The 17,734-nt window shown below is 39.0% G+C and overlaps 1 protein-coding gene across 1 annotated transcript; it reads left to right on the top strand.

Moving 5' to 3' along the window:
* Positions 1-519: 519 nt before the first annotated feature.
* Positions 520-15,814, top strand: vapb (VAMP (vesicle-associated membrane protein)-associated protein B and C). Its single transcript, XM_079218695.1, has 6 exons — positions 520-585; positions 5,316-5,468; positions 11,135-11,238; positions 12,280-12,360; positions 13,983-14,162; positions 15,622-15,814. Exons 1-6 carry the CDS (start codon positions 528-530, stop codon positions 15,775-15,777), a joined length of 732 nt encoding a protein of 243 aa, XP_079074821.1. The 5' UTR covers positions 520-527; the 3' UTR covers positions 15,778-15,814.
* Positions 15,815-17,734: the final 1,920 nt, after the last annotated feature.

Genomic DNA, 17,734 nt, shown 5'->3' with positions numbered 1-17,734 from the left:
AAGCTGAAGTAACTAGTTACTTTGAAGAGTCACGATATTATTACAACATATAAACTAATAAAATATATATTATGGAGTAAGCTAGCCGTCACTATATAAATAGCTGACATTATCATATGATAACACATGCGCGCACACACGCACACGCACACACACAACTTAATGGGCTAAAGTAAAAAGAAAAGAAAAGTTGTATCCATGTCCTTCGACTCCTTGCACACTGGTTGAAGTGGGGGACCCACCATCCCTGCGGGTGCACCCTGGCGTCACCCATCGCCACCCTCCCCGCTGGGTGGCTATGCAGAGGCAGTGACGTCACCGGGCTGTCTCTCGCTCCCTTCCTGCTGCATCACAACAGACGTTAGTAGCTCGAGTAGTACTGGTTGACCGGGGGGGGCAGGATATCCAGAGCCAATTCATTGATAAAACAACTCTATTGACGGTTGCAGCGCTCTACGACATCCTAACACGGAGGTAACGGACAGGAACCGGTTGCAGTGCGATAACCCCGCTCCAGCTGTTGGGACATGGCCAGGCCGGAACAGGTTCTGCTCTTGGAGCCTCAGCACGAACTCAAATTCAGAGGTAAGAGGGGAGGGCCCGGCTTGGACGGGAGGGGGGAGGCCAGCGGGGTTAGAAAAGGGGGGAGGGAGGCCAGTGTTCCGCTAACAAACCCGGGGGAAGCTAGACTTCACATTTTTGACCACATTGCCCTCGTGTGAGAAGAGAACGAACGAAAGGACGGCAGGTCAACTGACAGCTAGTTAGCTTGTTAGCTAGCTGGATTAGCTTCCCATGGCTAACCAGGCTAGGCGGGCCCTGTCACACATTTCCTGCTGTAGAAACTGCCCTAAACGCGGTTTACAACTGCAACAAACAAACCACATGTCCGCTGGGAAGTAGCAATCGTAATAAAACAAATGTTACAAAATAATTTGCCTGCTAAATGTGTAACATTTCATTGCACATAAGCTACAACATCCCTAGCAGGTGCAGCTAGTTCACGTTTGCTCGCTCTCTGATTGGCTGTCTCGCTCTGTTGGCAGCCAGCTGTCATTTAATAACCTGACAGCTCACAGGACAAAATACCCGGGCCAACCTCTGCTACTTGATATGTGTTAACTACGGGTCATCAACGTGCCCGCCGTTCTTATCGTTTAGGCTTTACAAATGCGAATAAACATTTCAGGGAAGCTTTTTGGCTGCAAATGCCACGTTGCTTTAGGCCTAAATAATGTTACATAAACATATACATAGTACTCAACTTACATAGATTCGGCCACAAAAGAGTGCTTTATAAATACATTTTATTCTGTTATTATTACAGTGACATTTGGAGAGATCAGCTGTTGGTTTCCAATTACAATGTGGCCAGTGGTGTTTGTTGTAAGCACCCCAAAGATTACACTTAAAGGAACCATCAGCTCCAAAAAGAATATGCTACTGTTTTTCCCCATAAACTACTGAGTTCAAGTGTGGTTGGTTGAGCTGCAGTAACTTGCATGAAAAGATAGATTGTACTATGGCTATGATAGATCATACTTTGGCTAATATGACCAGTTGGTTTTACTGTATTTTTATGTGAACGGATATGAACTGAACTAATGTTCAAATGTGCAGCGAAGGTGTAACTAACTGGTGTTTTTTTACTTTAATTACAGCCTAATGGCACATTACAAATGTATTTAACACCTTATAGTGTATACAGTAATGAAGTGTCTGAGTTGTATCAGGCTCACAGCGAGCCTGTAAATTGCATTGGCAATAATATAAAATGAGGTGCCCTGATATATGGACATAATGGACAAAGCAGAAGCGACTAATGCCAGTACAGTTTCCTACACCATGTTTGTTATTTTCTCTTCTCTTCAACCTTTTAAGATGGCTCAAAGTCTAATGTACGAAAGAGAATAATAAGAAAATCTGTGTTGTAGTTGCTTCTAAGTCTGTTTAATCAGTGAGAATTTAGGAATAACAAACACTGGTGTTATTCTAAATGTTTCTTATCGTCTACAAATGCCATGGAAAAAAAATATATTGCCGCTTTATCCTTTAACTGTTAACTTGGCATGAAGCAGAAGCACTGTTTCTATAGTTGACTTGTAATGTAATATACTTTGCTCACTGATTTATAACGATGGTGAAACGATTTACTGTAAGTGTGTGTTGGTTTCCATCATATGATTTAAGTGGACACATACTAGACATTCAGAAATGAGCAACACACACATAAAGTATATATCAAGTGTCTAATTGAATTTGTTGATGCACTAGTGTTAACCAGACAGAAGGAACTATGTGCCTTCTCAGTATAAAAGACGATACCACAAATCACATGTCAATACTTAGGCCCCAAGTTATATGTAGGGAGGCATTGTGAAATGGAGAGGTATTTTAGTAGCAGCTTGTTAGGGTTAGGCTCAGACCATTTGTGGGCCTAATACTACTTTAGTGCCATTTGGGACTGGAGTTTTTCATTTGTATTCAATTTCATCTTTGTCAGGGGTAATATTAACAAATCTTAACAAAAAACTCCCTGCTCCTCACTTTTTATCTTCAACTTATAAAATCTAACCTTGAAAGACGACAGCTTCAAAGATTGGTTCCTTATAGCAGTTTTTAACGTCCGTTTGTGGTTTTTGTGAGTTGGACACTTTCCTGAAAAACCTTCAGGAAGTAGTATATCAGGTGTACAGTAGTCGGTGGCGTGAGTCCCTTTCATTAAAAGCCTTTAGAAGTCATGCCAAGCTTGTGAGGGTCTGAGTTTCCTCTCTGTCTTTGCTCAAAGGGGAAGGGAAGTGTCAGTTGCTCTGGATGTTTGCTGAGCTGAAACTTTATCTTGAATCTGGTGTATGTGCTAATTCTGAAACAGCTCCATGTTTTCATGCACAGTTTGTGGGCCTCTCACAACCGCAAAAGGTTTTGCTCACAATAATATAGTAGTGGCCTAATTTGTTAATATGTTAGAAAACTATACTTGATTAGAAAACCTGCTCTGGTTGCGTTTTGGACGTAATAGTAACATAAAATGGCGAGAGATCCAAATGTTATTTGGATAAACAGAATTCGGTAAACAAATGAATTCACTGAACACTAAAAAGAAGTCATGAGTTGTTTTCACAAATAAATCACCAGACCATCAACGTCTAAAAAAACAAATTCAACAAATATAGTAGATTTCTACAGATATACTGGCGCTTCAATAACTCATCATATTTACGATATTAAGAGATTTTTAATATGCAGAAGCAAAGTGACAAAAAATGTTGGCCTCTGGAAAATTGGTCCCCTTTCATAAACCTATACATTAATGATATAACTTTTTCAAGATACTGTAAAGTTCCAAAATGAATACGTAGTTTCCGTAAGTCTGTCTGATGTAACGTGTGTGGTATTTGGCACTTTATCAGCTAAGTTTGGGAAGTCATACATGAATTCGTCATGGCCTTTCACTTGACTTTGAATTAGCTTTGCTCTCACTAGAGGTCCTGAAAAAACACAGGAGTGACTAACGGCTGCCAGTTAGCTATCTGGATACTTTTCGTTGTGCAGTTTCTGGAGTGACCTGTCAATAAAGAAACGTTTGCCAGAAATAACAGGAATAAATTAAGGGACATGTAATACTGTGGTTTTGAGAGGGAGCACTTGGGTAATACATATACTGAGATTTGTTGGAATTTGCACGCCCTCCAACATGTGCTGATAATATCAAAGAAGACTCATTAGACTCTTGGCTTTCTCCAGGGTCAATGCATTAGCCAGATTAGGTTTTAGTACTTTTTTCCTTTTTACGGTGTACATTCAACAGATTTGACTTCTCTGCTAATGTCATTACCACTGAAGTAAAAAGAAAACCTAACACAACAGTGGAGATTGCTTGCTCTTGTGGCAGTATTGAATGCGTGCAATAATTATACCTCTGAATTGATCTAGTGCCTCTGAACCTCTACCCTCCTTTGATATATCAGTATTATTTGTATATATCCGTTCAGTTAGGTCTGGTGTTTAAACAGCCGAACCAATCTGCTGTTGATATTGAGACTATGTTGTTGCAAAGAAATTAGTTATATACAAATAATAGAGTTGTCTCCTGTATTATTTCAAATAAAATCTAAAACTAATAGTTTCCTTCAGTTTTTCTTGTATCAAGTAAACTTAGTTGACATGATCCATGTAACAATATAGACACTTAAAGAAATAAAGGAGAAACTATTTATTCATGACAAATAATTTAACTAATGTTTAACATTGTGTGTCAGATATTACATCACCAAACAAACATACGTTTCCTAATCGTGTTACATTGTCCTAATTTAGGAATGCCTGCAGTGTATTATAGTTATGATCAGCAGGGCTAAATGGGGGGATTTTCAATTTATTTAATAGTTAAATCACAAGTAGTTGAAACATGTCAAAGGAAGAACGGAAACAATAATACATACCTTTTTAGAAAGATTAGTGCCCCATCAAAAAAACACTGACAATCTACTGCTGCAGTCTGGATATAAACTCACTTAACCTTCGCTCACCTTTTAGTTTTGGCATACATTTGCATTTTGCTGTGTCTTTTGTTGTGAGGGTTTTCTGCATTATTGACAAATCTGTGTGGCTTAATGCATCCGGCCTTGTGAGCGCTTCAGAGATATGTGGCCTGCATCAACAATGATAGTGTAATTGGTTGTAGCCAAACGGCATCAGCTATTCTGATCATGGTAGCACTAGTGTCGTAGCAGAAGCCTGTGATTTATAGATCTGTACACACAGTTTACTCTTTAAAGATGTTGGTAAATTGATACGAGAACAGTTTTTGGGTAATCGGAAGGACAGAATAGCCATGTTGTCAACATCAATCGAGAGTGCAATGTGAAACGAAAAAGCAGATGGATTTACAATAATCCAGTTCTCACCAGATTGTGTTACTGAGATAAAATGTTTTGGGTTTTAATGTGAGAAACAGACTGGAATTATTTATCTTGAGGACAACTTGCAGTCAAACGTAAACCCTACATTAGTTGAATTGGCGGTAAAACCCTGTTTATCGAAAATGTCAGGTCAAATAAAGAAAATGTGCTGCAGAAGGTCAAATTGTGGGCAGTAAATTTAATTTGCTATAATTTAATTCACATCCATTCAGGCTTTGATAGACCACACTCAAACAATTTAATGGACGTCAAGTCAACCGTCTTTGATTACTTGTTGAAATGTAGCTAATTTAAGAGTACAGTCTCTGGAGGGCATTGTATAGTTTTAACTAAGAGAACTCAAAAATGTTTTCCTGAACCTGAAAGTGTTTACCATATCTTTCCTCGTCACAGGTCCATTCTCAGACGTGGTCACCACAAATCTCAAGCTCTCCAACCCTACAGACAGGAATGTGTGTTTCAAGGTGAAGACGACAGCGCCGCGCCGGTACTGTGTGCGGCCCAACAGTGGAATCATCGATGCTGGCACCTCAATCCACGTCTCAGGTATTGATTGGGACAGTGAGCCCTTAACGTTATTATTATTATTAACTTACAGGCTACTTTAACATGTAGCTGCTGCTGCTGCTGCCGTGATTAGTTAATCACAAGAAAAATGTAGTTTTGCTGGTTGCACCTTCTCAAATATGAGGATTGTGCTGTTTTTTTCCTTCTGTATAGACATAGTTTTTTTTTTGTCTCTCGGTTAGACAAAGTAAACAACTTGAATATAGTATTTCTGGTCAGGATTGTGTTGAGATTTTCTTGATAAAAACTTAAAAACTAAGCATCTGTGAGAAGTAAGCTAATCTATTATCTCTTTGGTATCCTGATTGGCTTTGCCCTTTCTACATAAACACACACTCCACTCTTCTCTTGTTACTCAGTATTCCCCCGTCCTCTTGCACAAGCCCCGCCTGGTAGGCCTCATTCCCTGTCGTGCACTCTGAGGGAGACAGGTACAGGCTTGTGTTTCCACACTGGGCCACCTCCGCCATTTACAGCCACAGACTCATTTTACAACTTCACCTATCTGGTGTCAAAAACTGCAAACTATGTTACTGGGGCTTACAGTCAGCAGTGGGCGACAAATCAGCACAATCCTCTCTGTCAGTTGCCTCCATTTTTCACCCATATTAGGTTGAGAAAGTTCAGAGGTTTGAGTCCCAAAAGGAGATCGCTTTGCAGAGAATAGAATCACTAAATGGAAACATATAGGCATGGTCTGTAACCTCTTTTTGTCCAGTTTGTCTTCAGGGAAAGCTCAAAAAGTGGTGTTCTTAACAAGATAACAAGATGATGTGGTTTCTCATCTTGCAGACATTGTGTTTTCTTTTTAAATTGAACACACATTAAGTTGCTTTGATGTGAAACCCAGGTTTATTAAAAGCCCTGCCACCCTTTATCTGCTGTAAGCTTTAGGTGAAAAAAAAACTCAGTTGTGTGTGTCTGCTACATTTCAATTCAACATGTAAAACAGCACATGCCGCTTATGCCATCTAAAATTGAAAGCTCTGTAAACAAAATAACATGTGTACCAACATCATCTTAAAATATGTAGACTAATGTAAATAAATAATCAATTTCTATTTCTATTTATATCATTTCTATTTATTTAGTTTAAACCCAGTATTTCTATATGGTAGCAGATACAGATTAGGCTACATTAATTGTATTCATATTATACTGTTTGTAGAATTACCAGCGGTGTCTGTATAGGATTGTCTCGGACTCATTTGATCCAAACATTTTCAATAACTCTAGAGTCGAATAGCCCAAAAGCCAAAGTTTTGTGAAACATTATTCACAACATATTTTTATCCAATAGAATACTCTGCTTCAATCTATATTTGTTGGCGTTTAGCCGTTCAAAAACGACATTTTCACTGTGGTAATAAAAAACAGTTTGGTCTCGCTTCCCAAACACGAATGGAAACACGCACCTATATTAACGGGGCGGTCTAGCAGCAATCTAACAGCATCATAAATTACATTTATATTACCGCAATAACAAAAAAGGAGTTTTTCCATTTGTAGGGTTTATTAGAAAACCTCAATAGAAGCTTTGAATGTAAAAAAAAAAAAAAAGAAAGACATTGGTTAAAGCCTAAGTAAAGTTACTATTCTATAAAAGCTGCCAAAAGATGAAAATTAAGGTTTGCACAGTATCTTTTTTTTACAGATTGATCATTATTAGCTTTAAGAGATTTAATGTCATACCTGCTATCTTGTATGCTGCCTAAACTCTATTTAACTGGAGTGCAGTCATATTTGACTATGCAACTGTGTTATGCAGAAGGAAATGCATGAATATGTGTAATGTGTTTTGCGTTACACTGAATGTAAGTGTGAATTTTGAAACTCCACTTGGCACTTTTAAGTGTTCTTTCTTCCTGGTCTTAAAAGCTACATTATGGATAAGTGATAACACTACTTGGTTGTCAAACAAACATTAATAATAACAAATATGTTGTTAAGAAATATTATGAAAGCAAAATAGTGAAACCCAAAATAGCATCACACTATAATTCTTTACGTATTCAGGTAAATATTGTGGTATTACATTTCTTTTCTTTTTTTCATCTAAGAGTATTGCATTGGATCTGTAACTTTTTGGCCTTTAATATTTAACAAAAACTACAATCCTGTTCACTTGCATCGAGGCGAAAGGGAACAGTCTGCCACAGGATACCTACAAACCCTGAGATGTGTCATTTGCTGGCTCAGCCGAGGATACACACAGGGCTTTTGAAGCTCAACCCAGCTGTAACTGTATATGTTCAAAGTAGCCATGACCACAGGAATGTTGTTGAGGTTGATTGGTGTTATGTAGCAGCATCCAGTGGAAAAATATGTGGCGTGAATGTTTCAAAAATCCTTGTATCCACAAATATTGAGCTTCTTCTGGGAATATGTCAGAAATGTGTCTGACATGCTTGAACTTGTTATCATTTCAAGGGAGGTAGATACCAAAAAATAACGTACCTCAATAAAAAAATTCTTATTTTGTTGCCGTTATCTGAATTAGCCTCATTAGCTTGCCCTTACACTCATTTATAGTGTGTCTTTTGTTATGACAGGGCAAGAAAGGCATTCCACAATCTTCATTGACATCCATATCCATAAAGCATTTCTGCTAATACGCTACACAAGGTCTGTTTCAATATTTAAAACTGTCTATTTGCTATTTTAACCACCAACTTAATTTCTTGCAAAAGAGCAGTGGATTGAATGCTATTGACTCCGGAGTTATTTCCCACCCTGGGAACGCTGGTTGACTTTTCTCTCTCTTCCTCATTCCCACGCTATATTGTCTCGGTGGGTTTGCTGATCTTTGACCAAAGTTGTTGAACAAAGTAGAGGGAGCTCACTTTTCTTTCTTTTTAGTTACCAGTAAGGCTTCTCTGAAAAGGTGTGGAAAGGTTACTGCTATTAGATGTGAGGTATAACAATGAGTTACATGGTATCATGTGTCATATCTTGTTTTGTGTCACATTGTGTCAAAACGCTAGTAATGACCTTGTATCTAGTTTGGATGAGTTCATTGTTTTGGTCATTGAACTGAAACTTTTATATTTTGTAATTATTATTACTTACTGCTAGGTGAGCAGAGAGCTTGGTGAGTTTCATTTTTGTTTGGCTAGATTGTATGAAATGTCTTACACAACGACTTTGAGCCAACTGCTAGCATACATCGCCGCTTGTTTTTGATTTTGAATGAAGTTTTGGACAGTATGTTTGGCTAAAAACTAACCTAACTACCAGTACACACACTTCTTTACCGCTCCGAAACTCAGCCACTGCTTTGCGGGCAGACACCTTGGTGAGTTTGATTTTGTTATTGGCAAGATTGTATAAAATGTATTATACAACGACTTTGAGCCTTTGACCGCATACATCGGTGCTTGTTTTTGAGTTAATTGTGTTTTATGGCGCCTTACAGCCCTTTGTTGTCTAGACGTGGGGGGTTAGCCAATTGTGGGCTGTATTCATTAACACACATTACAGCAGTGGTCGTTGTAGACACACCTGGCCCAGATCTGCACCTTTCTAGTTTGGAGTATGTGTTTTGTTTTTTTCTTCATTTTTGTTATATTGTCAAATACAGTTTTTGTTTTCGACTATGCTGTATTGAGGACATATCACATCATGATACCGTGCTTATATTTGGGATTGAGCAATGAATTTTGTCAAAGCTATAGAGAAGAGCTGAAACAAGTGGATTATTAATCAGTTAGTCAAATGCCAACGCTTGTGGTTCTAGCTTCCTAAATGTGATGCTTTGTTGATTTTGTCTGTTTGTTGATTTTTTTTTTAGAATTGCAAATGGTATCTAATTGGGTTTTTTAATGTTGGTCGGACAAGACATTAAACCATTAAACCATTTTCTGACATTTCATCAACTAAGCATTTAATGGATTTCTTGAGAAAACAGCAGATTTTTATTTTAATTAAATTATAGTAAAATTGATTAGTTGTGGCCCTGCAATAGCGAATCTTGTGCAGATCCTTTATTAATTATACTCCGCAGACTTCTGTAGGCAGTTAGTGGTTACTCTGTTGTGAGCATCTTGTCTCATGGGACACAATTCATTTGTGACGGGAAAGGAAAGTTGTCTTACCTCTCTCCCTCACCCCTCTAATGGTTCCATTCATCATCATCATCAACAAGCAGGCAGGCGATTACATCCTGCTTGACCGTGTTAAACACAATTAGCCTATGTGAGTTTCATAAATTATTGCCCAGCGTGAAGCAAAAATAATAAATCACGCCATTAGCAGAAGTAGCTTTTTGTAAAGGTGTGTTCAAAGGGCTGTTGATCAAAGATTATTTAAATACATGTTCCCCTCCTGTGGCTGTGGTTTTTCCATCTCAGGTTTTGGCTCAGAACCCTTTTCATGTTTTTCACTGTTGCTCAAAGAACTTGCATGCCTTCCTGCCTCCACTCTCTGGCATTGTCCCCTTGGACTTGAGGTAGATGGGTGTGCAAATTGGGTCTGACTGAAACAGGACGTTCTCAATCTGTTCATGCCGTCTGTTTCTGGTTTGCGATATTGAACTGCCCTGATTGCTGTAATGGTGCACTGCATCTCCGAGGTCTCCCACTCGAGGGAGAATTGGCATGTGCCATATATGAAAACCATCCTGATAGCCACACCGGCTTTGAAATTAGGAGGTCATTTGGCTTGTGCAAGCCAAAGAATCACGCAGGCATTGTAGATATAGTTGGCACTGATGTCAAAATATGCCTTTCAATTACACCCTCATTTAAAAGGTGAAAGGAGTAAAAGATCACCCATCAATAGCCATTTTCATCCCCTCTGCACTTCCACCCTTAACTTGAATACTGACATAAGAAAGTGATCATTGTAAATCATCATTACAGCTTTAAAATACCTTCTCAGTCGTTGGAATGACATCAAATAACACACCACCGACTTGGAGGACTGATGTGGTGATGGGCTAAAGTCATATTCCAACCCAACACCTGCTTTTTGTTAGAGCGATATGTAATGTTAAAGAAGAAAAAGACAGACAGGGTTGGAAGCTTTTAGAAAAATTACCCCCATGGGTATTTGTAGATCTGTCAGTGTTTTGCAGTCATGGTAACACAAACTTAGAAATATATCATATCCATCACTTTTTCCAAGCAGCAGGGGCAAGCCCAGAGCCTTGAAGCCCTAGTTTGACAAGCACACGGTTTTTGATTCTCCGTCTACTCACTAATTCCTATTTAATCTGAGAAGAGGACACATAGTTGAGGAAGGGAGAGAGATGGAAAAGCTTAATTGCTGGAGTTTGTTTCGTATTTGGGGCAGCAGATTATTATTTTCCTGCCTGTCTGCAACAGTTTGAATAATACTAACAAGACACTTTGTTTGACACGTTCTCCTAAGTCTCCGGAGGATGAGGTTTAAAAAAAAAAGAAGAAAAAAAAAAAGGAAGAAAACTGAGAGATGGTAATAATCATGTGGGGACTTCCTGTTCACTCTGCAACTGTTGTTACTTATCAGCCCCAATCCTCTCATGTTTATCTTGATTCTCAGTTGTTAGCTGGAGGGTAAGAAATAACCTGAAAAGATGTTGCTACGTAAAGTCTGTTAAAATCAGTAGTGACTATATATATATTAGTAGTACCACACATGACCTCGACCGTCATTTTGTATTTCAGTTATGCTGCAGCCTTTTGACTACGACCCCAATGAGAAGAGCAAACACAAGTTCATGGTCCAGTCTGTGCTAGCACCTCCTGACATGACCGACATGGAGGGAGTGGTGAGTGTATCATCTTCCTAAAATCAGTTTTCACCATCAATATGTTTTAGTGTTTGCCAGCGTAAAAAAAAAAAAAAGATGCTTTGCACACAGATAAAACACGTTCACTCATACAGCAGACTCTGTGATCGACAAAAAAAAGAAAAGAGTCAGTCGATTTGCACGTAGCAGTTGGGATGAGAGGTTGTGTCTCAGTGCTGACACAGCAATAGGAAACACAATGAACACCATTTTTATCGTGATCTGTCTGTGTATAGTCTGAAAGTCACCTTCGCGATCACTGGTAAAAAGAAAAAAGTACAGTAAATAATCATTTCTATACCAGTGAGCGTTTTAAGAATACCTGACAAAATATTGTTTTTTTCTTCGATGCCAACCATGGGATTGTAAACCTCATAAGGTCTGCCTAATCGGAACAATTTTTTTTCAGTGCCATTCAACAGTCTCATAGGCACTAACATATTCTGAAAGATTCAATCTATGTACTGTAAATACGTTACCCACTTTTGGTGATATATTGAAAACAAGTATTATTCAACATATACATGTAAACATTCTGGAAATAATTCAAAGATAGATTGGAGAGATGCAGTGACCCTAGTTCCGTCTGTTGACATTCTAGACATCACATCTAAAAAGTGTTTGTCATACTTGATTTAGAGACCAGAATATCAAAAATTAAATGGTAGATGCTGGCAGAATACATTATCATTAGGAGGTCAATTAGGAATGTATTCATCTCATAAAGAGAAAAGGGCATTTTGTTTTATTGGAGCCAGACAGTAAAGAAACCTGTGATTTATATTCCTAAATCAATGCTGATTCCAAAATCCAGACATTGTGTTGGAATATGTTGACTATGTCAGTCTTTACACAGCCAGCATTTAATAAAGGAGACAGCAGAAGGGCCATCTGAGCTTTCTGTCCTCCTGCTAAGAGTCGTTATCAGCAGCCTGTTGCAAATGGTCCCTTTTGCCTTGATCAATAATAAAGAAATAATTTGTTGATCCTTTTTTCTTTGTTTTTGGTCCACTCCTCCAGTGGAAGGAGGCGAAGCCAGATGAGCTGATGGACTCCAAGCTAAGGTGTGTTTTTGACATGCCAGTGGAGAACGAGAAAACGGTAAGCACATGCGGTTTCTCCACTTTCTACAGATCAGATATCGCATTAGACATTGCATTAAATTATGTGTAAAGGACATATAATTGGTCTCCGCAGCAATGCCGTAATGTTTTTTTTATTATTCATATGCCAGTAATAATGTATCATGCGGCTTGTTTTTACAAAACAAAACAAATGTAGTCTTTTTTTAAATTTTGTATTTAACAGTAAATCATTTGTTTACGTGTTCATTTTTGTCCCAAGGAATGTCTGCATTGTTTATGGGGCGATGATGTTTATCGTGGTTTTCCAGCTCCCGTCCTCTTTACTGCTCTGCTGTATCTCCCTTCTCTGTCTCTCTCCTGTCCCATCTCAGTCTTCATCACTCCATATTTATTTTTACTGTTACGCCCAGGCCACACTGTCTGTGTGAGCACTGTGTGTTTGTGTGTGTTTGTGTGTGTGTGTTTGGCGTTGTGTGTGTTGTTGTTTTTGTGTTTTTTGTGTGTGTGTGTGTGTGTGTGTGTGTGTGTGTGTGTGTGTGTGTGTGGCAGAATCTGTTGCTTTTCATTTTGACGCCCATGTTAACAGTTCTCAGCAGCACAGCTTGGGTGAGGCTCGGCGGCATGGTGACTGCGCTCATCTAGAGATTTGAGGTCTTGCCTATTTTCTTCCCATGTGTTGTGTTCACAGCAAAAAAATAGACAGTGAAAATTATCTTTTGACAGTATATTGACATCATACCATCAATATTACTACAGTTTTGATGTCTATATCTGTAGAAAATGTCACAGACAAGTTGATATACATTTTCAACTGAACATTTCCTGTTTCTCTTTGAAAAATAAAAGCCCTCTAGTGTCTTTCTGTAGACAGAATCCATTCATTTGTTAAAAAAGGCCTTTATTCTGAAATATTTTCCAGACACTGGTGTGGAAAATTGTTTTAGTTGTGGGTTGTTATTGTTATTGACAAATGTGCACACCCTTTTTAACCCTTTTCTGTCTACAGTTCAGCGAGGCGACCGTCAGTGTGGCTCGGGTGTAACGCTGTCCTAAATTCTTTCTATCCCCCTCACTCTTTTTCATTGTCACTTTTTTCCATCTTGTTTATGTTGTATTTAAATTGTAAGCATTAATCTTCATCTCTTTCCTCCATCTCTGCCAGGTTATATTATTTTGTTCAATCTCACACACAGTTTATTGTTGGGATTCTTCTCAGACCCCACACGGCTGTAGAGACATTATCTCGTCACGATATGAACCAAGTCTACTGGTTCCATGAACACGAGGAGGAAAAAAGGACCCTTGGTGGTTGTTTTCAATGCATTGTTATCCTGTGCGAAACTCATGGCTCCCAGTCAGCACCACAGAGTCCGTTAGACGGATATAATACTGATTGAAACCTGCTTGATCCACTTATGAAAGGCACCCCTGGGTGAACTCTCTCATAACCATGGAGATAGGCAGCTTGAGAGGATGCTTTGTTCATATATATGAAAATTAGCAAGCCTTCGAATAGAAACACTGCAGCGTGTGCCGTGTGTCAGCCAAGTCATCGGTCAGAATCTCCATGGAGACATTGTAGCAGCAAACACACATCTTATTGCGTTATAACTTTTCACCCTGTTAACTTACTTACAGCATGACATGGAGTCCAACAAGATGATGTCGTCTAGCTTGCTGAAGTCAGACTCCTCCACGCTGCCTCCGAAGTCAATGAGCTCCACCCTTGATGACGGGGAGGTAAAGAAGATCATGGAGGAGTGTAAGAGGCTGCAGATGGAGGCTCAAAGGCTACGGGAAGAAAACAAACAGATCAGGGTGAGTGGGATGACTCGAAGACCTCAGTCAGTTAATACATCTTTTTCCCAAGGCAGTAAAGACATTCTCACGGCTACACCTTTTGCGTAAGGTAGTAAAACACGGCTTGTTTCCCTAAAGTGTAATAAGCGTATAATTATACTTCATAAAATCGATAGATTTAGTGTAGGGTAGTGTATTGAAATGAGTAGCAAAAAAAACAACCACCATGGAATATATGTATTGGGCATATTTGCATACAGTGGAAATTACTATATAATTTACTGTATGAATATAACATAACCAGTATGTACTAGAACTACAACTAACAATTACCTTCATTATTATTACATCTGATCATTATTTTTTTGATTAATCAACTCATTGTTTGGTCTATAAAATACGAGATACTCTCAAAAAAAACTTACTGTAGTATTGCAAAGAAGCTGGCATATTTAAATCTGGTTTTATTTGACCAACCGTCGAAAAATATATTTAATCCAAGACAACTACAGAATACTCACACATCAGAGGTTAAAACTATTGTACTTAAGATAAATTATCAAGATTGTAGCTGATTGATTAGTTCAGACAGAAAATGAATCGACTATTTGTTTTACCTCTTGTTACACAAGGAATCATTCTTTCAACCAATCTATCTTCAGGCTCTAATGAAATGCAGAGAGCTGTATGAGCAATCACCAAAATTAGCAGATGACGTCACTGAACATGCAGAGTCACATTTGGTTATTTCTTTTGTACTGATTGATGTTCACAATCAAGATAAGCAAATTAAGTGGAAATTTGATTCACAAAAAGTGCTGGTTCCAAATGACATTGCGGTGTCGCTCCACCCTTTGCTGTATTTCTTTGAATAGAGACAGTAATTCAAGACTGAGGTTTGCATTAAGGGCAATGGCTCAGATCCATAATCAGTGGCAGACCTCAGCGTTCATAGCGCGTAAGGCAATTTAGCAAATCAATGAGTTCGCCATCAATCACAGCGATCAGTGAAGTGAGGTTAAATTGTGTTTTGTTCAGGTTGGGTTGGAAATGAGTCCCATGCACACACACCACAAACTGCTTCAAGAAAAGTCAAACACCACCGCCACCTCCTCCACTTTAAGTTTTTGCCAGAGGCAGAGCGGCTGTTGGCTGCTCCTGCGACTGAGATTAAACTAACAGAGAGCCCCCCCCCCCCACCCGCTGCTGGGAAATGAAGTGTGTTAAAAGCCTGGCGCCTTCTGCGGTCCTCTGAGGATTGGGTCAGATGAATTAAGCAGATCCTATTTCTTTAAATAGTCTTATCTCATTGACTGATTGACAAGCTGATCGTCTCTTCTTCATGTCATCTTTTTCTCTTCTTCGTTCCCTTTCTTTATTTCACTCACCCACACCCCTTTTTTTTCTTCCTAAACTCTTGCTTCATCATTTGCTCTTGCTTCATCCTAACAGCTCTGTTCTCTCTCCCACGTTTCAGGAGGACGATGGTCTGCGGATGAGGAAGAGTAACGTGATGTCATCTCAACACACCTCAATGGGCATGAAGAAAGACGAGGGGTTGAGCGCCCGCACGATGGCCCTCATCGTGCTCTTCTTTGTGGTGGGCGTCATCGTGGGCAAGTTGGTCTTGTAGATAGCAGAGCAGTTTGGTCAGGCCGCAGCATGCTTTCAGGGGGATGAAAACAAGCACGGGATCTGGGATTTTGGATCAGAAATGCTACATCCGCTGGGTGGGGGGTGGTACTAGTTTTGATTCAGTCTCATTTATGTAAAACAAAAAAAAAGGTAATGTATGAGAAAGTAAACAAAGAAAAAAACGATCCGTCATTACAGGTCTTGCCTCTACGTAATCATCACATAATCATTCTGGCCCTCTTTCCCAAAGTTTTATGTATAGAGATGACTGGTTGGGGAGGATGTGGGGGGTTTAACTGAAACACAATTTAATCGCTCGTGATCCAGACCAATTTTATAACACCAGCGAGGTAGTGTTGGTGCAACTGAGTCAGTTTGCAATTGTGTGAATGTCATTTTAGTGTATTGTTGTTTCTTTTTCTAAATGACGGAGGCCAGAGCCTATTCATATGTATACATATCTCCCCCCCCCTTCCACCATCCACCCCACTGTACAGTATAACCAGGTGTTCCTTCCAGCTAAACCCCCTTTAAGGAAGGAATTTACCAGAGCGATGATCCACACAGGCGGGGTTACACACACAGGGCTACAAAACTGACTCCTGCAATCAGAGGCTTTGTAAAATCGGATTGTCTTTGATTGTAGAACAACCTTGATCAGTGTATGAAACACGATACCATCGGTATTTTCTTTCCTTGTGTTGTTTTTTATTTTCACTCTACCTTATCCCCGTCACCTGTCACTCAGTGCTCACCACATCCCCAGTTGTCAGAGGGAAATGTTTGATTGCATGCGTTCACACACAGATTGTTTGAATCTAAGTTAATTGCTTTTATAATGGTGATAATATTATGTCATTTGGCTGTAGGTTTGCACAACTACATTTTCAGTTTTCTTTTTCTTTTGTTGCATTTTTATGATTTTTAGTAATTTTATTTTCTGTTCTAGGGTTTAAGCATTTAAGAATATTGCAGCTACAAGAAATGAGCTCCAGATTTGTAGGATTAGATCATTTCTGTAAATGTTATCCAGATGAAAGGCTTGCCTTGTGAACTATTTGGGCAAGTTATTCTCAGGCCAATATATATATATATATATATATATATATATATATATATATATATATATATATATATATACATAAACAAACATGCACCCACACACAGAAAGCATGCATACACGTAGAGAGAAAATGGACAGGAGATGCACGTAGAGACCGGTTATGTGTCTCCCTTACTTATCATCGACGGCAACACTAAGGTCCGGTGACAGTGTCCTCACAAAAGGTTCTTGGCCTTTTCCAGCTCTTTTAGTTTTCTCATATTTTCCTACTGAGCCATACATTTGTTGACGTTCTGTTTTGTTTGGGGCAAATGTATGTCGGAGATCCAACGAGTTTTCAAGCTGCCTGCTCCAGCTCTCCACTGCTGGTGATTCATGTTTGGGTTTTTCTTTAACTCTACTGCAGGCCCGTGTTCAGTTTTTGGTGTTTGTTCAGCATTTATCCGTTGCTTATTAATGTTAAATCCTCACTGCATTTGAAGTCGTGTTCATTTTGAATGCACCAAGATTAAGCGTGTCACTCCTTTGATCTTCCTGCAGCATAAATTCTTCTCAAGCAAGGGCCCCCCCCCCCCCCCCCCTCTTGCTTGAGAAAAACGCAGACAGACTAGTTCATATCCTTGAGGGGGACCACATGATGACATTGTACTGTTCCAGAGCCGATGGTTATTTTTTGGGTCTAAAATAAACAAAAACATAGCCTCAAATTGTTTCATCTCCAAATTTGCATGAGGGGTAAAATAGCAGTGGAGAGTATCATTCTGCTTTGCAATATTTGAAGGAAAAAGAGCAGTTGTTCATGTTTTTATCCCCCTATATTCACATTAGATGCAGGACTCCATTATCCATTGTTAAACTGTAAGAGAAATTAAATTCAACTCTCATTTCATAT

The sequence above is a fragment of the Taurulus bubalis genome, assembly GCF_910589615.1.
Source record: "Taurulus bubalis genome assembly, chromosome: 5".
Taxonomy (NCBI): domain Eukaryota; kingdom Metazoa; phylum Chordata; class Actinopteri; order Perciformes; family Cottidae; genus Taurulus; species Taurulus bubalis.
The sequence above is the reverse complement of the archived record's forward strand: the minus strand, read 5'-3'. Positions and strand labels throughout refer to the sequence as shown.

Coding starts and splice junctions, on each gene's coding strand:
- vapb (XM_079218695.1), top strand. CDS start 528: ATGGCCAGGCCGGAACAGGTTCTGCTCTTGGAGCCTCAGCACGAACTC. Junction 586..5,315: donor GCACGAACTCAAATTCAGAG/GTAAGAGGGGAG, acceptor TCCTCGTCACAG/GTCCATTCTCAGACGTGGTC. Junction 14,163..15,621: donor AAGAAAACAAACAGATCAGG/GTGAGTGGGATG, acceptor CCCACGTTTCAG/GAGGACGATGGTCTGCGGAT.